Raw genomic sequence first — 26,735 nt, 5'->3', positions numbered from 1 at the left:
CCATTGAAGATGCCCCCAAGCAAACAATAGCCAAAGTGCTTTTTCAGGCTCGAAAATTGATTTGAGAAGCTGGAAATCTACAGAGCCCTCTACGGCGACAGAATGGGTTGTTTAAATGGGTAACACAATAAGATTCAAAAAATGCATTTATCAACATAGGAGTAGTTCTGGGAAATTTGACAAACACTGGACACCCTGGTTGAGTGTGCCAGGCTTTAACCTCAGTAGATCTTATTCTGGACCAGCGACTATTATTATGATTGAGGTACTGTGGACTTGATGCAAGCACTGAGGATCTCTTTTTCGGGGAGGAGGGGGGTTATTTTATAAAAGATGCCTGACTGTCACTGCCTAAGTGTTTGCTGTTTGAGATTAAGCCTTGTATTGATGCTTTGTGCCTGAGCTGTGAAGATGCTTTTCGTTCTACTGATTATTGTTCCGCCAAAACCTAAAAAAAAAAAAAAAAGAAAATGGAAAAACAAAAAAGAACACACTGATTCTGTATTGCTCTGGAATCTGTAATGTTTATTTTATATTTGTTAAATAAAATCTTTTTTGAGAAAAAAAAAAAGATTTCATAGCTTTAATTTTGACGGCCAGTTATTTCTGCTAATAGGGACAGGGGTAGAGGTAGCAAGGAGAGCATGTTAGAGATGCATTCTAGAAACTTTGATGAATTTATTTAGGACATACGGTATCTCACAAAAGTGAGTACTCCCCTCACATTTTTGTAAATATTTTATTATATCTTTTCATGTGACAACATTGAAGAAATGACACTTTGCTACAATGTAGTAGTGAGTGTATAGCTTGTATACCAGTGTAAATTTGCTGTCCCCCTCAAAATAACTCAACACACAGCCATTAATGTCTAAACTGCTGGCAACAAATGTGAGTACATCCCTAAGTGAACATGTCCAAATTGGGCCCAATTAGCCATTCCCCCTGGTGTCATATGATCTGTTAGAATTACAAGGTCTCAGGTGTGAATGGGGAGCAGGTGTATTAAATTTGGTGTTATCGCTCTCACTCTTTCTTAGTGGTCACTGGAAGTTTAACACAGCACCTCATGGCAAAGAACTCTGAGGATCTGAAAAAAAAAAAGAATTTTTGCTCTATGTAAAGATGGCCTAGGCTATAAAAAGATTGCCAAGATCCTGAAACTGAGCTTCAGCACAGTGGCCAAGACCATACAGCGGTTTCACAGGACAGGTTCCACTCAGAACAGGCCTCGCCATGGTCCAACAAAGAAGTTGAGTGCACATGCTCAGCATCATATCCAGAGGTTGCCTTTGGGAAAAATATGTATGAGTGCTGCCAGCATTGCTGCAGAGGTTGTAGGGGAGGGGGGTCAGCCTGTTAGTGCTCAGACCATACGCCGCACAATGCATCAAAATGGTCTGCATGGCTGTTGTCCCAGAAGAAAGCCTCTTCTAAAGATGCTGCACAAGAAAGCCTGCAAATAGTTTGCTGAAGACAAGCAGACTAAGGACATGGATTACTGGAACCATGTCCTGTGGTCTGATGAGACCAAGATAAACTTATTTGGTTCAGATGGTGTCGAACTTGTGTAGCTGCACCCAGGTGAGGAGTACAAAGACAAGTGTGTCTTGCCTACAGTCAAGCATGGTGGTGGGAGCGTCATGGTCTGGGACTGCATGAGTGCTGCCGGCACTGGGGAGCTACAGTTCATTGAGGGTACCATGAATGCCAACATGTACTGTGACATACTGAAGCATGATCCTCTCCCTTTGGAGACTGGACCGCAGGGCAGTATTTCAACATAATAACGACCCCAAACACATCTCCAAGCTGACCACTGCCTTGCTAAAGAAGCTGAGGGTAAAGGTGATGGACTGGCCAAGCATGTCTCCAGACCTAAACCCTATTTAGCATCTATGGGGCATCCTCAAATGGAAGGTGGAGGAGCGGAAGGTCTCTAACATACCCCAGCTCCGTGATGTCGTCATGGAGGAGTAAAAGAGGACTCCAGTGGCAACCTGTGAAGCTCTGGTGAACACCATGCCCAAGGGGGTTAAGGCAGTGCTGGAAAATAATGGTGGCCACACAAAATATTGACACTTTGGGCCCAATTTGGACATGTTCACTAAGGGGTGAACTTACTTTTGTTGACAGCGGTTTAGACATTAATTGCTGTGTGTTGAGTTATTTTGAGGGGACAGCAGATTTACACTGTTATACAAGCTGTACACTCACTACTTTACATTGTAGCAGAGCGTAATTTCTTCAGTGTGGTCACATGAAATGATACAATAAAATATTTACAAAAATGTGATGGGTGTACTTACTTTTGTGAGATACTGTATATCTTGTATTAAAAATCCTCAAGTGAGAAACAGACGTGCCAGACTGGTGTTTTGGGACCACATGTGTCCCTCATTTGTTTAGAAATGTAAACGTAACACAGCCACATTTGTTCTCCAATTAGGCTCGGTTCACATATATGCGATGCGGGAAGGCTGCGAAATAGGGTTTCCATCCGTCTGGATTTCACGGACAGGATTGGATAGCAGCGGGTATCAGGGGACATGTCACCGCTGACATCCGCTGCTCCATAGGGATGCATGGCCTAAAAAACTGACAGGCAGAACCTGATCGGAAAGCCCGTGTGAAAGGGGCCTAATGCCTCGTACACACGCAACGATTATCGGCCGACTGATCGGCCGTCTTTTGTCCAGTGTTGTTGTGTTGGTTGAAATGTGCTCTAGATTTGCACTGGACTTTTGTTGGCCAACAAAAACCAACTTCAGAAGTGATGTCATGTGATGGTTTACTTTCTGTGTGTTTTTTCTTCTCTGAGCATGCCCAGTCTTGCTCATCAGATTTTTGTCTGCCGAAATCTGTACTGACTGACGAAAAATCGGCCGTTGTGGTGACGGCCAACAAAAATTTTATAGCATGCACACCAGATTTTATTCGGCCGAAAAGTCGCAGTCGGTTGTCGGAAGCATCATACTAACAAGCCGAAAGTCGGCCAAACGGACGTTGGCCGAAAATTCACGGCCAACAATCGTTGCATGTGTACGAGGCATTAGATGTTTCCTATTTTAATTTTTTTAATTGCCTTTACACTTTATTAAAGGCTACATTCCCTCTAAATATTTGCAGCTCCATGTTCCAGGAATGTTTTATGTCACCTTTTTCTGGGATAAACTATTACTAATACTTACAGTTATTACTAAGACGTTACTCAAATTAGAGCTGTCATTGTTTTTCTGGAATTACATAGGTGGGGCCTTGACTACACCTAAAGTGTTACTAAACCCACAACAGTAAAATCAGTCTGTATATGCAGTAAAGTATCCTCAGCATTGTGTAAAAATGTTTTGTGTGTTTGATCCTGTCTTCTCTCATCCTCCCCTTTCTTTTACTGTCCCCAATCCATCTGCTGATAGAACAGAGCCTTGAGGGCACTCTGCACATGCTCAGTTTAGTGTATATTGCTAGATATTTTTTTTTTTTTTGGGAGGGTGCATGTGATCAGCACAGAGCCAATCAGCACTGTCCAGACAGAAGGTCAGGAGTCATGCAGCCTCATAGGACAGTCAGATTAGAATAAAAAACTCCTCCTACAAGCTTTACCCAGTGCTCGGCCAGACAGTGATAGAAGTCACAAGTCCGCTATATACTGCTGATTAGAAAGGTATTTAGCAGTTAATATTTTCTAAAATAATTGCATTTCCATTTTTGTGTACTGTGGGAGACTATATAGTGAATGCAGGCTCCTGTGTTTAGTAACACTTTGACACGGATCCTTGTAAATTTGTGTAACTCAATTTGAGCCAAGGTTTATTTGAGTTTGACATGGCTGGCTTAAAAGTAAAGCTGCTCTAAGCACTACTTATATCTCAAATGGCCGTAAAAACAGAACCCAGTTCTAATGTGGGAGAAATGTATGTGGCTGTGCTCCTTCTGAACAAGTATGTGTATAGCTGCATTTCCTCTTAAGCAGATATGAAACAAGACAAATAAAGCTGATTCCATAATGAAGCTGGGCTTTTTTTCTGATTTGCATATTGTAAGCCAACATGATGCTTGGAATTATATAGGTAGAGATCGAAATTCAACACTGTTAACCACTTCTGGACTGGAAGGATTTGCCCCCTTAATGACCAGGCCATTTGTTGCCATTCGGCACTGCGTTACTTTAATGAACAATTGCGCGGTCTTGCGACGCTGTACCCAAATAAAATTTATGTCCTTTTTTTCCACAAATATAGCTTTCTTTTGGTGGTATTTGATCACCTCTGCAATTTTTTATTTTTAGCGCTATAAACAAAAAAGAGCGACAAAATATAACAATATTTTTCACTTTCTGCTATATAACATTCGAAAAATAAAAAAAAAATGTAAAAATCTATTTTTTCATCCTTTTAGGCCAATTTGTATTCTGCTACATATTTTTGGTAAAAAAAAAAAAAATCCCAATAAGCGTATTCTGATTGGTTTGCACAAAAGTTATCACATCTACAAACTAAGGGAAAGATTTATGTAATTTTTATTTTTTATTTTTTCTTTACTAGTAATGGTGGCGATCTGCGATTTTTAAGGCAAATGCAACATTACAGCAGACAGATTGGACCCCTAACTGACATTTTTGACACTTTTGGGGGGGGGGCAGTGACATTACTACAGTAATCAGTGCTAAAAATATGCACTGTCACTGTAATAATGACACTGGCAGGTAAGGGGTTAACCTAGGGGTGATAAAAGGGTTAAGTGTGAGCCTAGGGGAGTGTTTTCTAACTGTATGGGGGAGGTGCTTGTGAAATGAACACAGAGACCTGTGATTCTATATAGGAGGATCACAGGCGCTCTGTGATCATTTCAGAGAGAACAACAGTCTGCTGTGTTTACAACAGCTGACCGATGTTCTCTCTCAGCGGGGAGCGATCGTGGGGTGCCCAGCGGCAACTGGTGCTGCCAGGCCTGTGGATCGGATTTCCCGCTGCCTAGTGGGGGTGGGCGCACGCCCCAAGGAGCGCTTCTGCGAACCACTGGACAGGTATGACGATTCGCACAGCCGAGCCAGCCTGCACCAGTTATTTACAACGGGCGGTCGGCAAGTGGTTAAAGAGTAACTCCCATTTTGTTTAGAAAAAAAAACAATCCCTTCTGGGTGATCAATGTACATTTGGAGGATTTTAACAAACTTTGTTGCAGAATCCTAACTGATTCTGCTCTGAAGAAAAAGCTGTTTGTTGTCTACAGAGTGAATCTGAATAGAAGTGACTTTTTTTATTAGTAATCAGTTGAAGCATTTGCAGTGTTCTAATGAGGAAATGCAGGATCTGCATTCCTTTAGATGTGATTAGCCCTTTGTGAGTAAAAATTTTGTTGTAGAGGATGCCTAAAATCGGACTTGTATATCAGTGCAGATTTCTGTGAAAATCATTGAACCAATCACACAATAGCAAATTACATTTCTGGGAGTGGTCCTCCAGGTTGCCATATTGCATTGAATTTTACAGAAAATTACAGATTGAAAAGGAAAGGTCATTTTTAATAACATTCAATTACAGTGTGGATTGTGTAGCAATTGTATATGCTACTGTATATACTGTATTTTTTTTATTTGCAATTTTCTTCTTACAAAAGTGAAGTTACTCTTTAAGGGTGTCATGTACTAAACTAGACCAGCATGTAAGGTAGTAAATGTGTTAACTGGGTATGCAATATTTATTTTTTCAAATGTGTGACCTCATCCTACTATTCTGTTAGACTGGAGCTATTCAATAAACTACATGTACAAATCTGACGGGTGGAAATTCTAACTCTATGTCCGGTATATTTTGTGAAACAACAGGGAGACATATACATCCTTTCCCCACTGGACAGAGAAAAGAAGGATTACTATACTCTTACAGCCATTGCCAGAGACAATCCTGGAGACATCACTAGCAACCGCCGAGAAAACTCTGTGCAGGTAATATTGCAAATTATTGCTACTGCATATAATAAACATTATAATGTATATCTGTCTGAAATGATTGCTATACAGCACTGTGTTGTGGATATAGAAGATGACAGTGTAAATGTGATATATTTGCTGGGGTGATATGTGCATTTTTCTTGTGCCTAAGGTAGGTTAATATAACAGGATACCTCCTAGCAGAAATAAAAGATCAAAAAAGTAGCCTTCATTCACTTGCTTCCTTCCCTTATCTCTTTTCCCTATGGTTAAGCCTCTGTGGTTAAGCCCCACTTTACCTGAATGAATGCAAAGTAATATCAGATTTTAGTTAAAATTGAAACTCATGATCCCTCCTATAAAGCCAATGATCTGCCCAATCTGTATTAATTTATTGTTTAGTATTTTTAATTCATTTTATGGACACTTTTATAGCAAATAAATGAATGCCTCCTAAATGTATTCGTAAGGTTACTGTGCCAAAAGAAAGTTTTATTCCACCCAAACTCTATGGCTATACAATTTGCAGATTGTTAATTTTTAGGATATTGTTTAACAGAGCCAGCGCCGTTTGGCTTGGGACTGGTACAAATCTGCAGGGGGACTATCAGGGTAATGAGGTGACATTTTGAGCTATAAGTTTAGTTTTTAGAGTTAACTAGGCTCAGAGTTGTTGCCTAAACTTAGGGGCAGTTAGGGGGTTCAGTTCAAATGATACCTGTCATGAGAGAAATATTGAATATGCAATTTATGGCCCCCTTGTGAAAATGCTTGTTGCTTGAGTGTATGGCTTCATTATGGGTAAATTAATTAGAATAGTCATTATTCCTATCAATCGCAGCCCACATATTCCTCTTATGACAGGTGTACTTTAATGGCTTGTTTACACTTGCTTCACATTGTGGCATTGGAATGCTTTTTTAAAGCACTCTGAATGCCAATCAAAGCACCTGTCACTAAATAAAATGGTTAGCTTACGGTCCTGTTTACACATTGTGTTTGCTTTGCTTCACTTCGAAAATTATATCCCATGTTGCTTTCTTGGTGCTTGAAAGCGTTCACCCTGAACCTAGGTATTATTAAGCGTTTGCACTTGTGGGTTAGTGTTCAAGTAATGTGTCTCCACGCTTAAGCCGGACCTCTCTGTTCCTCTGGCATTTGCTGTTCCTTGAGTAAACTTGTATTCTGTGTGTTTGTGCAGTCATGTCCCTGTTCTCAGTGTTTTCCCTCTTGCTGTGCTCTTGTATCTCCTTAGGTTTCTGTCTGTATCTTCTTTTTCTGTTGCTGTTGATTCTCTCCACAGCATTGTTTCTTGTCGATTTGCTTTGTCCCTTATTCCTGCTTGCTGTATCCACCTCTCTCTGTGCTATTGCCAGCTTCCTCCGCTCTCCTGTGCTTCATGCTTGTTCCCTGCATCCTCCCCCTAGTGTCTCTTCTTGTTAGCTGCCGTAGTCTTACCTTTGTATCCTGTATCCTGAGTGTGCCCTAAGCCCATCCTGTGTGCTATCTGCCTGCACTGTGCCTGCACGGGTGTGAAGGAAAACCACACCTCCAGTGGCTCTGGTAAAGACCAGGTGGCTCCCTAGATCTGACCCCCCCCCCCTCCCCCTGCGGTCACACTGCTACTGCACCTTCCAGGATCCATACCCTGGCACACCTATTTAGTCACCCCTACTGTTCCACTAGACCTGGAGTTTTAAAGTCCCAGGTGCTCCGGTTCAGATCATAAAAATGTTACACATGGTGCACAAGGTGGGAGCAATATAGCAGGAAGTGAACGGGGACCAAAGAGAGAGGAAGATCAGAAAACCAGAGGATCAGCAGAGCTGGTGATTACTACTGAGTGGGGGGATCAGCAGAGCTGTGGGTTACTACTGAGCAGAGGCATCAGCAGAGCTGGGGGTACTATTGAGCAGAGGATCTGCAGAACAAGGGTACTAATGAGCTGGGGATCTGCTAAGTGGGGTACTACTGAGCTGGGATTCTACTGGGCCCCTTTAAACAAATCAAAAATCAACACGCACACAGGGTATTTGCTAAGCTTCATTAAAGCTACAAAAAAGCATCACCGAAACATCATCGAAGAATCATTAACGCATCACAGAAGCAACAAAATCACATAAAAAAAAGCATGTTAAAGCAATAGTCGCTTAATAAGTGTAAATTAGTTTTAAGGATTAAGTGTTGGAGTTAGGATTTGAGGATAAATTAAAAGTGTTATTTATGGGGTTGGGGTTCATTATTATTATTATTATTATTATTATTATTCATTGTTATTGGTTGGGGTATATTAAGTGGTAAGGGTTAACTTTTGCAGGGTTACATTTTAGTGGTATGGGGAAGGGTGAGGGTAGGGAGCAGTGGCGGCTGGTGCTTCATTGGCCAGGGGGGTGTCAGACAAACCGCACCATACCCCCATCCCCCCTCCCCCCGGACCACACCAGGCCGCACACCCCCAGACCACAGCAGGACAGGACCCCCAGGGCAGAACAGGACCCCAGGACAGGACCCCCAGGACAGGACCCCCGCTTCACTCACCCTGCCCCCCTGTTCACTCACATCTGGCGGCTTCTTCCCCCTGTCTTCTGTGTCTCCTCCCTCCTCCTCCTCCATGCCCAATGGCAAGGCTTCTCCTTTCGGCCGATTGGGAAACGGGTATCAGAACCCGCTTTCTGATTGTCCAGGAGGAGGATCCGTGTAACAATAGCAAATTTTCATTCGCTATTGTCACACAACTGGGTGGGCTCGGGGCGCAGTGCTCTGCGCCCTGAGCCCACCCTTTTTTTTAGCCTATTAGAGCCTCTGGCTCTAATCACATGGCTAAAGAAAAGCCCCATTGAAGTCCATGCATCCGGCACCCCGCATGTAGATTAGGGGGCCGGACGCATGGATAGGGGGGGTGGCGCCCCTTCGCCCCCAATACACCAGCCGCCACTGGTAGGGAGAGTGACATGTGTTTGAGTATCAGGATAAGTGTTAGGGTTAGGTGATAGTTGTGGGGGAGGAGGGTGAGATTGCTTATTGTGAATTTCTATTTGTTTTCAATTCTAAAATATAGTGCAATGGATTTCATGAACTAAACTACAGTCTCATTTGAGTTGGTGGTTAAGATTTCATGATGGAGTTTGGAAAATTTGGACATGGTTTGTGAATAAACCTTTTATCAACCAAATAGGGCTAAGGCTACACATACGCCTAACGATTGTTTCATTGCAGTTTATATCTGTCCTGATGGTGTAATAAAGTTTTTATGAAATATAAATGGCATGCAAAATATTTTCTATTAGTGTAATTAAAAAAGGAACTAAAATAGTTAAAGATTATCACCAAACACAACTAGTGTCTGGCCTTACACAGCACTGACTTGCATAGAGAAGATCAAAAAGAATTACAATGACAAACAAGACAACCAAATAAGGTCCAATGAACAATGTGCTGCTAACCCATTTATTTTTTCTCTTTTGGTTACATATTGCATTCTTTATATTCTTTGTGCCATGAAGTGTGTGGTACCTGCCTTACTGACACAGACTCTTTACTTTCTCATGGTGTATATTACAAGGTACTTATTACAGTCCTGGATGTTAATGACTGCAGACCTCAGTTCTCTAAAAGCCAGTTCAGTACCAGCGTGTATGAGAATGAACCAGAGGGCACATCTGTCATCACTATGTCAGCCACAGACCTTGATGAGGGTGACAATGGCATTGTGACGTATAATTTGGAGGGTCCTGGTGCTGGTATGGTATATTTTTGCTTTATTCTATGTCACTTGAATGCGTAGAGGCAATGTTTCAGTATAAATGTTTGGAGATGTTGTAATTTCCATGTTTGGAAACTTCCTCTTGAGTTGATGCAAAAGAAACCACTCCTTCTGCTTTTCCTACTCTTGTGGTAGGCAAAATATACAGTAAACAGATATTTGTAACTTTAACCCTTCCTACTCAAATGTAAAAGAAGCTACTACTACTCTCCTACTTCCGATATCAGGTATCTTCCCAAACAGGATTTCCATCACTTGGAGACTTGTGGTTTAGGGTAGCGTAAAGCTAATCTGAGACTGTGGGGCATTTAGCAAATAATCAGTTCTCCTTGGTGTTTTTAGTGTGTCTCTGGGTACTTTAAATCTTCAGTAATGCTAAAAATGGTGGTCAATTTTGCATGGCAATTCTAACTCAGTAATTGCTCTTTCACACTAGTGGTGGATATTTATTCCGAGGGCAATAGAACAATAGAACAGTGGCTGACAGACCTTCAGAAGGTGATCCTGCTGTCCCCTGATTGTCTGTTTTTTTTTTTGTTTTTTTTAAATTCCTAGCGGGATTTTGTGTTTAAAAGCACAATGCAGGCGTTTGGCTTGTGGTTTTGGTGTGCTCCCATTGTTCTTAATGTGAATATTAGACGGTGGTGCCATCTTTCAATCTATGCAGGCTGAGATAAAAACAAAGCATCCTGGCCATGGCATGTGTATAGCCCTATCTGGCTGAAAGAGAGGGGGGGGGGTGGAACTGCAGCTCAACCACCTGTTCTTACTTACCTCTGTCCGCCTTTGTGAAAGATCTCTAAGGAAATGCAGTACTGACTTACTTGTGTTGCAGCACACCACAATGCACAGTAATACCATTGTGCAAAGGGTGTGTTATGTTGGACTGGCAGCCCATTAAATAAAAAAATAAAAATTAGATGACAACATACATGAATGAGAAAATGGGAATGGGCCCTAATACTTTGGTTAAATTAAAAAATAATTGTGGATGACCTTCTACAACCCATGTCCTACCTATCCCATACTGGCTGGAAGTTGAGAAGAAGTGAGTAAAATCTGACTTCCACTCGTCCAGAACTTTGCAAGATTTATTCCCCACTAACCTGATGGCTTCTGGAGCCAGGAATTATTTAGAATTCTATCAGAATTTTATTGTCAAGGCAAGACAACTCAAAAAATGTAGTTTGCCATTAAGCTTTATACAGTTTTGACAAAAGTCTGGTGTTCTAGAGAGTATAAAAATGGGAATGGGCCCTAATACTTTGGGTAAATTAAAAAATAATTGAGGCTGACCTTCTACAACCCATGTCCTACCTATGCCATACTGGGTGGAAGTTGAGAAGAAGTGAGTAAAATCTGACTTCTACTCGTCCAGAAATTTGCAAGATTTATCCACCACTAACTTGATGGCTTCTGAAACTAGGAATTATTTAGAATTATATCAGAATTTTATTGTTAAGGCAAGACAACTCAAAAAATGTAATTTGCCATTAAGAATTATACAGTTTTGACAAAAGTCTGGTGTTCTAGAGAGTATAAAAAGTCCTTATGTACTGTAAGTGCAAGCAGAAGTTAAAGTAGTTGATGATAGCATCCAATCCGTATCCAGTTGTGACTGCTTTTCACTAATGCTACGATATTTTCAGTTATGCTGGAGTCAGTAAAGGTGATTGAGGGAACTAATTTGCTTACATTATAGAAAGAATGTCTAAACTTGTATACATTTCTATATACAGTATTTAACATTTTTTTGTTTTTTTAATACTGTATCCTCATTTGCACATTTTTTGGTACATGATAACACAGAATGAAAACTAATTTTGTAATGTTTCCCTAGATGCATTCCTCATTGATAAAAACTCTGGACTAATAACTTCCCGAAGACTTCTGCAATCATTTGAACGATTTAATTTGACAGTTGTAGCCACTGACAAAGGCAGACCACCTTTGTGGGGGACAACGATGTTAAGAGTGGATGTAATCGATGTCAACGACAACCGGCCTGTATTTGTTCGACCACCTAATGGTACCATTCTACATATAAAAGAGGTAAGTAGTAAACTCATCTTGGAAGAATAAACTTTGTTTTGTTTTAATTCATCTTAATAACATTAGTTCAAATAGCAGATGAAAGCAAAAATTCATATGACATGTTTAATATTAGTACAGCCATGGATTTGCTCATCACCTCTTCCGTACTTAGCTAACACTTTGAGATGATCTCTGGGCAAAAACAAATTAGAGTTAATTATTTAATTTACAGCATATAATGGAAAAAATCCATCCATTAACACATCCTAAGCTGGTCCCATGCTCCAATGCTCTGGAAAAAAAAATGTTTGTCTGTCAAGGTTCCCATTTCCTTTGATAGAGACAAGTCACTACTGCCCACTTTCTATGAGCAAGGTAATTAGTCGTCTTACACTATCCCCCTCATCAATTGCTGACATCACGCAAAAACCACGAGTGGGAGCTGTTGCAGTGCATACATGCTGCCCTTGCCCAGCAACCTCCTTGGCCACCTTTATGTCTGTGGATCACTTCTCAAGGCTCCAACAACTGACAGATGATTCAAGCCCTGTGGACAACACAACAATGGAGTGAGGGATATGGGTGAAAATTAAACAAAAAAAAGAAGGGGTGGCATTTATTTTAGCTGCTGCTTGGAAATAGGTTTCTAAACCTAATCCACCCCTTGCTCCTCATCACTGTCTTTATTAATATACAAACAGTATACATTCCATTTTCATGGGTCTTCAAGTCTGACTAAGTGAGATCACTGGACTTGGGACAGTGCTGGGAAGAATGAGATTACTGCAGCCAAAGCTCCTATTTTATTAACTGCTGAGTATTGGATTATTTTATTATTATTATAAACTGGTGTTGAGTTTAAGCAAACTCTTCGCAAGAAATCACTGACTAAGCTCAGGAGATTATATTTAGAAAAGTAGATAGGTTTAGGAGTAGAGGCTTTTGTATTTGGTGGAGTGAGTCATCTTGGAAGGTCTGTAGTCATAGAAATTCAGCTTATGGGACCTGGCTTGTAGCCTTATGCAGATTTCAGATTTAATAGAGTTCTGTGAATTTCATGCAACACTGAAAAATTCAGAGAAAAAGCTAAGTCTGCCCGGTGGCTGTCCTCTCGTTGAACAGTTCGTGACGCTGGGAGCCATCCCTGCCGATGCCACAATGCAGATTGTTACCTATTATCCAGCCCAAGACCTACCCTGGGCCATTCACATCACTTTACTGGACATGCGGTGTGGCTTTGTGCGGAGACAGCGCCCCCTCAGTTCCCAATGGGGACGTTTCTCTGGGAGATCATCCATCTCATTGACAACCACCATTCCACTAAATTAGAAATGTGCCTGCTCCTGAGGAAGTGAAAATAATTCACGAAACGCGTCGAGCCATGGAGGCCATTCCAATTTTTTCACCATACTCAACATGCATCCCAACATCAACATTCATTGCTACTCCATAAGTTTTGGTTTATCCTGTTATCATTTTCAAACATTTGTTATGGTCTTAGTATGTCATTTATAAATATGTATTTTGTGTATGTCCCCTCCTATTTGTCTCGTATCCATTGTACCTAATATTATCTGCCATGTACAGTTTAATAAACACATAATGACCAATCCTATGCTTCTCTATGCTTACCAGCAGATGTATATGTGATAGTGTTATCATTATGTCTATTCTGGTTACACCTCATGAAAAGTCCCACATTTTTCTTGAACACTATGTGTTCTCAAAAATTTTTTTCATATACATAGGGATGGAGACTAGTGTTGAGCGAACACGGACTGTATTATTCGTGTTCGTACCGAATAATTGGATTTTTTTTACCCGAACACGGACACGGACACTTTACTGTATGTTCGGGTAAAAATCCGTGTTCGGTCGTTTTATTTCCGGGTTTTGCATGCTTTGGCGCTCTTTTCATGGCGGGCTTTCAACAGCCAATCAACAATCGTTTAACTGGTGTGCCTTAAGCCATCCCAGCCATGCCTGCAAATGTCTTAGTAGCTGTGATTGGCCGTCTGAAGCATGTGACCAAGTCTTTATAAGTTCGAGGCAGCCGCCGCAGCAGCGTCATTCTGCTGCTTAGCTAAGGGACAGAGCACACATCAATGTGCTGGCTGCTGATTAGGGAAAGATAGGCAGGAAAAAAACATTTGTGTCCGGATAGAATTGAGGGACAGGTCGGAGTGTTTAGGCAGGGCGAGTTGTAGGCATTTTAGGGATAGAGTCTGCTGAATTATAGGGTCAGTGTCTTCTACAAACTACAATCGATATTGCTGTGTGGGGGGTGGGGTGAATCTGCACTCAATCCTGATCTACGATCTCTTCTCAATCCTGTTAGGGACAGAGTCTGCTGAATTTTAGGGAAACTGTGTTCTACAAACTACAATCGATATTGCTGTGTGGTGGGGGATTGGAGATAGGCAGGTGTCAGTGATCCACATCCATTTTTCTGTGTGTGAGCTGCAGTGAACACAATCTTTTTGGGCTGCAGTGAACACAATCTTTTTGGGCTGCAGTGAACACAATCTTTTTGGGCTGCAGTGAACACAATCTTTTTGGGCTGCAGTGAACACAATCTTTTTGGGGTGCAGTGAACAAAATCTTTTTGGGGTGCAGTGAACACAATCCTTTTTGGTGTGCAGTGAACACAATCTTTGTGGGGTGCAGTGAACAAAATCCTTTGTGGGGTGCAGTGAACACAATCTTTTTGGGGTGCAGTGAACAAAATCCTTTTTGGGGTGCAGTGAACAACATCCTTTTTGGGGTGCAGTGAACACAATCTTTTTGGGGTGCAGTGAACAAAATCCTTTGTGGGGTGCAGTGAACACAATCTTTTTGGGGTGCAGTGAACACAATCTTTTTGGGGTGGAGTGAACAACATCCTTTTTGGGGTGCAGTGAACAAAATCCTTTTTGGGGTGCAGTGAACAAAATCCTTTTTGGGGTGCAGTGAACACAATCTTTTTGGGGTGCAGTGAACACAATCTTTGTGGGGTGCAGTGAACACAATCTTTTTGGGGTGGAGTGAACAACATCCTTTTTGGGGTGCAGTGAACAACATCCTTTTTGGGGTGCAGTGAACACAATCTTTTTGGGGTGCAGTGAACACAATCTTTGTGGGGTACAGTGAACAGAATCTTTGTGGGGTGCAGTGAACACAATCTTTGGGGGGTACAGTGAACACAATCTTTTTGGGGTGCAGTGAACACAATCTTTGTGGGGTGCAGTGAACACAATCTTTTTGGGGTGGAGTGAACAAAATCATTTTTGGGGTGCAGTGAACAACATCCTTTTTGGGGTGCAGTGATCAAAATCCTTTTTGGGGTGCAGTGAACACAATCTTTTTGGGGTGCAGTGAACAAAATCCTTTGTGGGGTGCAGTGAACAGAATCTTTGTGGGGTGCAGTGAACACAATCTTTGGGGGGGTACAGTGAACACAATCTTTTTGGGGTGCAGTGAACACAATCTTTGTGGGGTACAGTGAACAGAATCTTTGTGGGGTGCAGTGAACACAATCTTTGGGGGGTACAGTGAACACAATCTTTTTGGGGTGCAGTGAACACAATCTTTGGGGGGTACAGTGAACACAATCTTTTTGGGGTGCAGTGAACACAATCTTTGTGGGGTGCAGTGAACACAATCTTTGGGGGGGTACAGTGAACACAATCTTTTTGGGGTGCAGTGAACAACATCCTTTTAGGGTGCAGTGAACACAATCTTTGTGGGGTGCAGTGAACAACATCCTTTTAGGGTGCAGTGAACACAATCTTTGTGGGGTACAGTGAACAGAATCTTTGTGGGGTGCAGTGAACACAATCTTTGGGGGGTACAGTGAACACAATCTTTGTGAGGTGCAGTGAACACAATCTTTGTGGGGTGCAGTGAACACAATCATTGTGGGGTGCAGTGAACTCAATCTTTGTGGGGTACAGTGAACACAATCTCATACTTCTGAAGATTTGAGGGTGCTGCCTGTTCCATACTCCCCCTACTCCTCATCTAGCCTTTTAGGGGTACAAACAATAGTAATTGGGGCCTAGTGTGGTTGTGTACGTGTGATATACATACACTTTTTTTGGATCATATTTTCTATTCCGCTATTTAATCAAAAACCTTTGGGGATCAGTTAAATTGGGGGATAGTCTGTGTTGGTACGTGTGAGAGAGATCCACCTTTCCAAGTTGTTGGGGTTCATCTCATACTTCTGAAGGTTTGAGGGTGCTGCCTGTTCCATACTCCCCCTACTCCTAGCCTTTTAGGGGTACAAACAATAGTAATTGGGGCCTAGTGTGGTTGTGTACGTGTGATATACATACACTTTTTTTGGATCATATTTTCTATTCCGCTATTTAATCAAAAACCTTTGGGGATCAGTTAAATTGGGGGATAGTCTGTGTTGGTACGTGTGAGAGAGATCCACCTTTCCAAGTTGTTGGGGTTCATCTCATACTTCTGAAGGTTTGAGGGTGCTGCCTGTTCCATACTCCCCCTACTCCTCATCTAGCCTTTTAGGGGTACAAACAATAGTAATTGGGGCCTAGTGTGGTTGTGTACGTGTGATATACATACACTTTTTTTGGATCATATTTTCTATTCCGCTATGTAATCAAAAACCTTTGGGGATCAGTTAAATTGGGGGATAGTCTGTGTTGGTACGTGTGAGAGAGATCCACCTTTCCAAGTTGTTGGGGTTCATCTCATACTTCTGAAGGTTTGAGGGTGCTGCCTGTTCCATACTCCCCCTACTCCTAGCCTTTTAGGGGTACAAACAATAGTAATTGGGGCCCAGTGTGGTTGTGTACGTGTGATATACATACACTTTTTTTGGATCATATTTTCTATTCCGCTATTTAATCAAAAACCTTTGGGGATCAGTTAAATTGGGGGATAGTCTGTGTTGGTACGTGTGAGAGAGATCCACCTTTCCAAGTTGTTGGGGTTCATCTCATACTTCTGAAGGTTTGAGGGTGCTGCCTGTTCCATACCCCCCCCTACTCCTCATCTAGCCTTTTAGGGGTACAAACAATAGTAATTGGGGCCTAGTGTGGTTGTGTACGTGTGATATACATACACTTTTTTTGGATCATATTTTCTATTCCGCTATTTAATCAAAAACCTTTGGGGATCAGTTAAATTGGGGGATAGTCTGTGTTGGTACGTGTGAGAGAGATCCACCTTTCCAAGTTGTTGGGGTTCATCTCATACTTCTGAAGGTTTGAGGGTGCTGCCTGTTCCATACCCCCCCTACTCCTCATCTAGCCTTTTAGGGGTACAAACAATAGTAATTGGGGCCTAGTGTGGTTGTGTACGTGTGATATACATACACTTTTTTTGGATCATATTTTCTATTCCGCTATTTAATCAAAAACCTTTGGGGATCAGTTAAATTGGGGGATAGTCTGTGTTGGTACGTGTGAGAGAGATCCACCTTTCCAAGTTGTTGGGGTTCATCTCATACTTCTGAAGGTTTGAGGGTGCTGCCTGTTCCATACTCCCCCTACTCCTCATCTAGCCTTTTAGGGGTACAAACAATAGTAATTGGGGCCTAGTGTGGTTGTGTACGTGTGATATACATACACTTTTTTTGGATCATATTTTCTATTCCGCTATTTAATCAAAAACCTTTGGGGATCAGTTAAATTGGGGGATAGTCTGTGTTGGTACGTGTGAGAGAGATCCACCTTTCCAAGTTGTTGGGGTTCATCTCATACTTCTGAAGGTTTGAGGGTGCTGCCTGTTCCATACTCCCCCTACTCCTCATCTAGCCTTTTAGGGGTACAAACAATAGTAATTGGGGCCTAGTGTGGTTGTGTACGTGTGATATACATACACTTTTTTTGGATCATATTTTCTGTTCCGCTATTTAATCAAAAACCTTTGGGGATCAGTTAAATTGGGGGATAGTCTGTGTTGGTACGTGTGAGAGAGATCCACCTTTCCAAGTTGTTGGGGTTCATCTCATACTTCTGAAGGTTTGAGGGTGCTGCCTGTTCCATACCCCCCCTACTCCTCATCTAGCCTTTTAGGGGTACAAACAATAGTAATTGGGGCCTAGTGTGGTTGTGTACGTGTGATATACATACACTTTTTTTGGATCATATTTTCTATTCCGCTATTTAATCAAAAACCTTTGGGGATCAGTTAAATTGGGGGATAGTCTGTGTTGGTACGTGTGAGAGAGATCCACCTTTCCAAGTTGTTGGGGTTCATCTCATACTTCTGAAGGTTTGAGGGTGCTGCCTGTTCCATACCCCCCCTACTCCTCATCTAGCCTTTTAGGGGTACAAACAATAGTAATTGGGGCCTAGTGTGGTTGTGTACGTGTGATATACATACACTTTTTTTGGATCATATTTTCTATTCCGCTATTTAATCAAAAACCTTTGGGGATCAGTTAAATTGGGGGATAGTCTGTGTTGGTACGTGTGAGAGAGATCCACCTTTCCAAGTTTTTGGGGTTCATCTCATACTTCTGAAGATTTGAGGGTGCTGGCTGTTCCATACCCCCCCTACTCCTCATCTAGCCTTTTAGGGGTACAAACAATAGTAATTGGGGCCTAGTGTGGTTGTGTACGTGTGATATACATACACTTTTTTTGGATCATATTTTCTATTCCGCTATTTAATCAAAAACCTTTGGGGATCAGTTAAATTGGGGGATAGTCTGTGTTGGTACGTGTGAGAGAGATCCACCTTTCCAAGTTGTTGGGGTTCATCTCATACTTCTGAAGGTTTGAGGGTGCTGCCTGTTCCATACCCCCCCTACTCCTCATCTAGCCTTTTAGGGGTACAAACAATAGTAATTGGGGCCTAGTGTGGTTGTGTACGTGTGATATACATACACTTTTTTTGGATCATATTTTCTATTCCGCTATTTAATCAAAAACCTTTGGGGATCAGTTAAATTGGGGGATAGTCTGTGTTGGTACGTGTGAGAGAGATCCACCTTTCCAAGTTGTTGGGGTTCATCTCATACTTCTGAAGGTTTGAGGGTGCTGCCTGTTCCATACTCCCCCTACTCCTCATCTAGCCTTTTAGGGGTACAAACAATAGTAATTGGGGCCTAGTGTGGTTGTGTACGTGTGATATACATACACTTTTTTTGGATCATATTTTCTATTCCGCTATTTAATCAAAAACCTTTGGGGATCAGTTAAATTGGGGGATAGTCTGTGTTGGTACGTGTGAGAGAGATCCACCTTTCCAAGTTGTTGGGGTTCATCTCATACTTCTGAAGGTTTGAGGGTGCTGCCTGTTCCATACTCCCCCTACTCCTCATCTAGCCTTTTAGGGGTACAAACAATAGTAATTGGGGCCTAGTGTGGTTGTGTACGTGTGATATACATACACTTTTTTTGGATCATATTTTCTATTCCGCTATTTAATCAAAAACCTTTGGGGATCAGTTAAATTGGGGGATAGTCTGTGTTGGTACGTGTGAGAGAGATCCACCTTTCCAAGTTGTTGGGGTTCATCTCATACTTCTGAAGGTTTGAGGGTGCTGCCTGTTCCATACTCCCCCTACTCCTAGCCTTTTAGGGGTACAAACAATAGTAATTGGGGCCCAGTGTGGTTGTGTACGTGTGATATACATACACTTTTTTTGGATCATATTTTCTATTCCGCTATTTAATCAAAAACCTTTGGGGATCAGTTAAATTGGGGGATAGTCTGTGTTGGTACGTGTGAGAGAGATCCACCTTTCCAAGTTGTTGGGGTTCATCTCATACTTCTGAAGGTTTGAGGGTGCTGCCTGTTCCATACTCCCCCTACTCCTCATCTAGCCTTTTAGGGGTACAAACAATAGTAATTGGGGCCCAGTGTGGTTGTGTACGTGTGATATACATACACTTTTTTTGGATCATATTTTCTATTCCGCTATTTAATCAAAAACCTTTGGGGATCAGTTAAATTGGGGGATAGTCTGTGTTGGTACGTGTGAGAGAGATCCACCTTTCCAAGTTGTTGGGGTTCATCTCATACTTCTGAAGGTTTGAGGGTGCTGCCTGTTCCATACTCCCCCTACTCCTAGCCTTTTAGGGGTACAAACAATAGTAATTGGGGCCTAGTGTGGTTGTGTACGTGTGATATACATACACTTTTTTTGGATCATATTTTCTATTCCGCTATTTAATCAAAAACCTTTGGGGATCAGTTAAATTGGGGGATAGTCTGTGTTGGTACGTGTGAGAGAGATCCACCTTTCCAAGTTGTTGGGGTTCATCTCATACTTCTGAAGGTTTGAGGGTGCTGCCTGTTCCATACCCCCCCTACTCCTCATCTAGCCTTTTAGGGGTACAAACAATAGTAATTGGGGCCTAGTGTGGTTGTGTACGTGTGATATACATACACTTTTTTTGGATCATATTTTCTATTCCGCTATTTAATCAAAAACCTTTGGGGATCAGTTAAATTGGGGGATAGTCTGTGTTGGTACGTGTGAGAGAGATCCACCTTTCCAAGTTGTTGGGGTTCATCTCATACTTCTGAAGGTTTGAGGGTGCTGCCTGTTCCATACTCCCCCTACTCCTCATCTAGCCTTTTAGGGGTACAAACAATAGTAATTGGGGCCCAGTGTGGTTGTGTACGTGTGATATACATACACTTTTTTTGGATCATATTTTCTATTCCGCTATTTAATCAAAAACCTTTGGGGATCAGTTAAATTGGGGGATAGTCTGTGTTGGTACGTGTGAGAGAGATCCACCTTTCCAAGTTTTTGGGGTTCATCTCATACTTCTGAAGATTTGAGGGTGCTGCCTGTTCCATACTCCTCCTCCTACTGCTCAACCATCCTTTTAGGGGTACAAACAATAGTAGTTGGGGCCTAGTGTGGTGGTGTACGTGCGAGATACATACACTTTCTTTTTGATCATATTTTCTATTCCGCTATTCAATTAAAACCTTTGGGGATCAATTCAATTGCGAGATAGTCTGTGTCGGTACGTGTGAGATCCACCTTTCCAAGTTGTTGGGGTTCATCTCATACTTCTGAAGATTTGAGGGTGCTGCCTGTTCCATACTCCTGCTCCTACTGCTCAACCATCCTTTTAGGGGTACAAACAATAGTAATTGGGGCCTAGTGTGGTTGTGTACGTGCGAGATACATACACTTTTTTTGATCATATTTCCTATTCCGCTATTCAATAAAAACCTTTGAGGATCAATTGAATTGCGGGATAGTCTGTGTCGGTACGTGTGAGATCCACCTTTCCAAGTTTTTGGGGTTCATCTCATACTTCTGAAGATTTGAGGGTGCTGCCTGTTCCATACTCCTCCTCCTACTCCTCATCCATCCTTTTAGGGGTACAAACAATAGTAATTGGGGCCTAGTGTGGTTGTGTACGTGCGAGATACATACACTTTTTTTGATCATATTTCCTATTCCGCTATTCAATAAAAACCTTTGAGGATCAATTGAATTGCGGGATAGTCTGTGTCGGTACGTGTGAGATCCACCTTTCCAAGTTTTTGGGGTTCATCTCATACTTCTGAAGATTTGAGGGTGCTGTCTGTTCCATACTCCTCCTACTCCTCATCCATCCTTTTAGGGGTAGAAACAATAGTAATTGGGGCCTAGTGTGGTTTTGTACGTGCGAGATACATACACTTTTTTGGATCATATTTCCTATTCCGCTATTCAATAAAAACCTTTCTAGGGCAAGATCTTAAATTACAGAAATATGAGGAGACCGTCAAATAAGGGCCGTGGCCTGGGTCGTGGTGCTGCTGGTAGAGCTCCTGTTGCAAGGAGAGGACGTGGTCGATCTGTGCCAGCTACACGCACAAGTGAAACACCTTCCTCAAGTGTGAGTAGGCGACAGAACCTGCATCAGTATTTGGTAGGGCATCAAACGCCCCTAGAAGTGATGAGGCCAGAACAAGTTGAGGCGATAGTAGATTGGTTTGCTGCTGACAGTGCCTCCAGTTCCTTCACATTGTCTCCCACCCAGTCTACTGCAGAAAGGTCAGAGTTGGCACCTGCAGCCAATGTCCAACCGTCTTTCACCTCACCCCCTTGCAAATCAGGCCAGCAGTCTGAGCCCCAAGCCATACAGCAGTCTCTTATTCTTTTTGAGGACTCTGTCAGCAGGGTTTCCCAGGGCCATCCACCTAGCCCTGCCCCAGAAGTGGAAGAGATTGAGTGCAGCGATGCCCAACCACTTATTTCTCAAGATGAGTACATGCAAGGATCATCGCAGCACGTCTCCGATGATGACGAAACGCAGGTGCCAACTGCTGCGGCGTTCAGCATTGTGGAGACCGACAAGGAGGGCAGGGGTGAAGACTGGGTGGAAGATGATGTGGAGGACGATGAGGTCCTCGACCCCACATGGAATGAACGTCATGCAGGTGACCTGAGTAGTTTGGAGGAAGAGGCGGTGGTCGCACAGAGCCACCAGCACAGCAGAAGAGGGAGCAGGGTGCAGAAGCGGAGCGGCCGTGCCCTAGACACTACGCCCGCTACTGCCCAACGCAGCAAGGGAACGAGCGCACCAAAGTCAGCTCAAAGGAGTTCTCTAGCGTGGAAGTTCTTTAGAAAATGTGCTGATGACAGGACACGAGTGGTTTGCACCCTGTGCAATCAGAGCTTGAAGCGAGGCATAAACCTTCTCAACCTGAGCACAACCTGCATGATCAGGCATCTAAGTGCAAAGCACGAGCTGCAGTGGAGTACACACCTTCAAAACCAAGAAACGTCTCTGGCTCATCCTGCTTCCTCTTCTGCTGCAGTCTCGGCCGCTCCAGCCACATCTGTAGTGATACCGGCACCTGCCACCCCGCAAACAGACGATCTGTCAGCAACACCACCACCTGGGTCACCAACAACCATCTCCACAATGTCCCGTGGAAGCGTTCAGCTTTCCATCTCCCAAACACTTGAGAGGAAGAGGAAGTACCCCCCTACCCACCCGCGATCCCTGGCCCTGAATGCCAGCATTTCAAAATTATTGGCCTTTGAAATGCTGTCATTCCGTCTGGTGGAGACGCACAGTTTTAAAAACCTTATGTCGGTGGCTGTCCCACAGTACGTCGTGCCCAGCCGCCACTACTTTTCCAGGCAAGCCATCCCTTCCCTGCACAACCAAGTGGGGGAAAATATCAGGTGTGCACTGCGCAACGCCATCTGTGCCAAGGTCCACCTAACTACGGATACGTGGACCAGTAAGCACGGTCAGGGGCGTTATATCTCCCTAACGGCACACTGGGTAAATGCAGTGGCGGATGGGCCTGAGGCGGATAGCAATTTGGCGCATGTCCTTCCACCACCGAGGATTGCAGGGCGCTTCAGTTTGCCTCCTGTTCCTAACTCCTCCTACTCCGCTTCCTCATCCTCTACCGCCTCCTCATCCGGACAGCGTAACACCTTCACCACCAACTTCAGCACGGCCAGGGGTAAACGACAGCAGGCAGTTTTACAACTTGCCTGTTTGGGGGACAAACCACACACCGCGCAGGAGTTGTGGAGGAGCATGGAACAGCAGACAAATGAGTGGTTGCTGCCAGCGAGCCTCAAGCCCGGCCTGGTGGTGTGCGATAACGGGCGAAATCTCATAGCAGCTCTGGGCCTAGCCGGTTTGACGCACATCCCTTGCCTGGCGCATGTGCTGAATTTGGTGGTGCAGAGGTTCCTTAAAAACTACCCCGATATGTCAGAGCTGCTGCAGAAAGTGCGGGCCGTTTGTGCGCACTTTCGGCGTTCTCACCCTGCTGCTGCTCGCCTGGCAGCGCTGCAGCGTAACTTCGGCCTTCCCGATCACCGCCTCATATGTGACGTGCCCACAAGGTGGAACTCCACCTTGCACATGCTGGAAAGACTGTGCGAGCAGCAGCAGGCCATAGTGGAGTTTCAGCTGCAGCACGCACGCGTGAGTCGCTCTGCGGAACAGCACCACTTCACCACCAATAACTGGGCCTCCATGCGAGACCTGTGTGCCTTGTTGCGCTGTTTTGAGTACTCCACCAACATGGCCAGTGGCAATGACGCCGTTCTCAGCTTAACTATCCCATTTCTATGCCTCCTTGAAAAAACAATTCGGGCGATGATGGAAGAGGATGTGGCACAGGATGAGGAGGAGGAGGAGGATGAAGAGGTAACATTTCCAAGGCTTTCAGGGCAGTCATTCGCAAGGGGCTCCGAGGGTGGGTTCCTGCACACACAAACGCCAGGGACGCAATTGTCCAGCAGGGGCACAGTTCTGGAGGATGAGGAGGATGAGGAGGAGGAGGAGCTGGAGGAGGAGATGGAACCATGTTCACAGCAGGGTGGCACCCAGGCCAGCTCATGGCCATCACTGGTGCGTGGCTGGGGGGATACAGAGGACACGGACGATACACCTCCCACAGAGGACAGCCTTTCGTTGCCTCTGGGCAGCCTGGCACACATGAGCGATTACATGCTGCAGTGTCTCCACAACGACCGCCGAGTTGCCCACATTCTAACTTGTGCTGATTACTGGGTGGCCACGCTGCTGGATCCCCGTTACAAGGACAACGTACCGTCCTTAATTCACTCACTGGAGCGCGATCGCAAGATGCGCGAGTACAAGCGCACGCTGGTAGACGCCATGCTGCTGGCATTCCCATCTGACAGCGGGGCCACAGTGGAAGCACAAGGCAGAGGAGGAGGAGGAGGAGGTCGCCAACGCAACCAGGGCACCGCCAGCACCTCAGAAGGCAGGGTTAGCATGGCCGAAATGTGGAAAAGCTTTGTCAGCACACCACAACAAACAGCAGCACCAGCAGCTCAGATGGAACGTCTTAGCAGGAGGCAGCATTTTACCAACATGGTGGAGCAGTATGTGTGCACACGCCTACATGTAGTGAATGACGGGTCTGCCCCCTTCAACTTCTGGGTCTCCAAATTGGGCACATGGCCTGAGCTTGCCCTTTACGCCTTGGAGGTGCTGGCGTGCCCTGCAGCCAGTGTATTATCTGAACGGGTATTTAGCACGGCTGGGGGCGTTATAACAGACAAGCGCAGCCGCCTGTCCAGAGACAATGTGGACAAGCTCACGTTCATTAAAATGAACCAGGCATGGATCCCACGGGACTTTTCCGTACCTTATGCAGAATAGCAATGGATACCGACCTTACCCACCCATTGTTCCATTTTTGCTCTTTCTCACTCTTTTGGGGTGTACCCTCATTTAAAATTTTTGAAAAGAAGCAGTGTTGGCTACCTCGTCCTCCTCCTCAGGGCCAGATTAATGTAGGGGCTATTGGAGCTGCAGCTCCAGGCCCCTACCTTTTATATAGGCCCCGGGTTGGCCATATTCACTGTTACCGCTCTTCTGTCACTTGTAAACACAGAAGTCTGGCTTCTATGCTCGCTTCCCCAGGCAGCACCCTCAGAACCTCCCCACACAGCGTGAAGGCCGGACAAGGAGGGACAGTTGGCGATGCATGGATGTGTTTATGGGCTTCAGAGACAGCATCCCATGTTGAATTAGGCATGCATGGCTGCACCCTTCCTCCTCTGGGTGCATGGCAAGGCACGGCCCTTAAGGCCCTTCAAAATCCTCAGCACCAAGCCCATGATGCTGTTAATCCGGCCCTGGTCCTCCTCCACCGCCGCTTCCACCTACACCGCCCATAGGTGTGCGCAGCCTATTGCATTAAGGTGTGCACCCCAAAGTTGAAATACACATGCATGTGTTTGCCAGCAGGGAGAGTAATGTATCGGGGCCATGTACCTGTAGGCAAGGAGAAATAGAGCAGAGCAGGTCCCAGGGAGATCTTTCCCATCTCCTCACTGGCAATGCTATGTGCCCTAGGTGATTAGGGTGTGCCCAGGCACACCCAGCACACCCTGTGCGCACGCCTATGTCACCGCCACATCCACCACCACCTCAACCTCCCTCCTACTCCATATGGGCCTCGTCCTTCAGAGATGAAGAAGAACATTGTTTTATTTTTCTGTTTTTTTTTGTTGTTTTAAGTTATTTCCCTATCCACATTTGTTTGCAGAGCACTTGCCATGCTCTTAATTACGTTTTGCTGCCATTTGCAGCACTCTAGCCCTTTCCTTTGGTGTTTTAGAGCCATTTTAGTGCCTTAAAGTTCGGGTCCCCATTGACTTCAATGGGGTTCGGTGTCCGGGAAAAGTTCGGTAAAAGTCCGGGACACGGACCCGGACTTTTTTTTAAAGTTCGGCCGAACCCGTCGAACACGGACATCTAGGTGTCCGCTCAACCCTAATGGAGACTCAATGGCACGAGTTTCATATAAAGTCCCAAATTCCCCTTTCTTTCCCTTTAATCCACATCCCCTTTCCTCCCCTTTTTCCCCATGTCCTTCTTATTCCATCTTAATTTGTGTATTTAGAGTAAATCCTGTACAAATTTAAAAGGTAGACATTTCTGACCTGATTTCCTAGGATTGTTTGAATTGTAAGATTATCACCCAGTTGTGCAGAAGTCTCATGCATTATGTGGCTGCCTCACTATACGTTCTGGCAACAAATAATAAATCTGTGTGCACCTAATCCTATTCAGGCATCAGTGCAACTGTATCAGAAAGGTTACTTTGCTTATCCCATAAGCCATGAAAAGCTCCTTCAGAGACTGGCTCCTGACTGAATTGCAGCACCCTGTCCCTTGGGGTGTGCTACAGAATGAAGAGAAGTTTGGGGGTAAAATAAGTGTGGTTAATGTAACAGAAACTATCAAAGCATAAAGATACAAAGAACATCTTACCAAAAGATGGAATAGTCCAAGTTACAGCACTTTTAATTGTTCATAATATGATGGCATAAAAGAACCAATGCATTTCTGGGGCCAATAGACTCTTCATCATGGCTACAAAATAAAAATAAAAATATAAAAAAAAAAAAAAAATAGAAGGATATATAGTATCTCACAAAAGTGAGTACACCCCTCACATTTTTGTAAATATTTTATTATATTTTTTTATGTGACAACACTGAAGAAATGACACTTTGTTAATATGTAAGGTAGTGAGTGTACAGCTTGTATAACAGTGTAAATTTGCTGTCCCCTCAAA

At 43.8% G+C, this 26,735-nt stretch overlaps 1 protein-coding gene across 2 annotated transcripts in view; it reads left to right on the top strand.

Annotated features, from left to right (window-relative positions):
• Positions 1-26,735, top strand: part of CDH23 (cadherin related 23) — a 1,628,602-nt gene that overhangs the window by 1,544,956 nt on the left and 56,911 nt on the right. For both annotated transcript variants that reach the window (XM_082268007.1, XM_082268006.1), the window contains 3 exons: positions 5,828-5,947; positions 9,495-9,672; positions 11,536-11,747. In XM_082268007.1, the coding sequence (XP_082124133.1) occupies positions 5,828-5,947; positions 9,495-9,672; positions 11,536-11,747 (510 nt within the window). The remainder of the gene's footprint in view (positions 1-5,827; positions 5,948-9,494; positions 9,673-11,535; positions 11,748-26,735) is intronic.

Source organism: Pelophylax lessonae (genome assembly GCF_965119305.1).
Source record: "Pelophylax lessonae genome assembly, chromosome: 9".
Lineage (NCBI taxonomy): Eukaryota > Metazoa > Chordata > Amphibia > Anura > Ranidae > Pelophylax > Pelophylax lessonae.
This window is presented reverse-complemented; position numbering and strand designations above follow the sequence as displayed.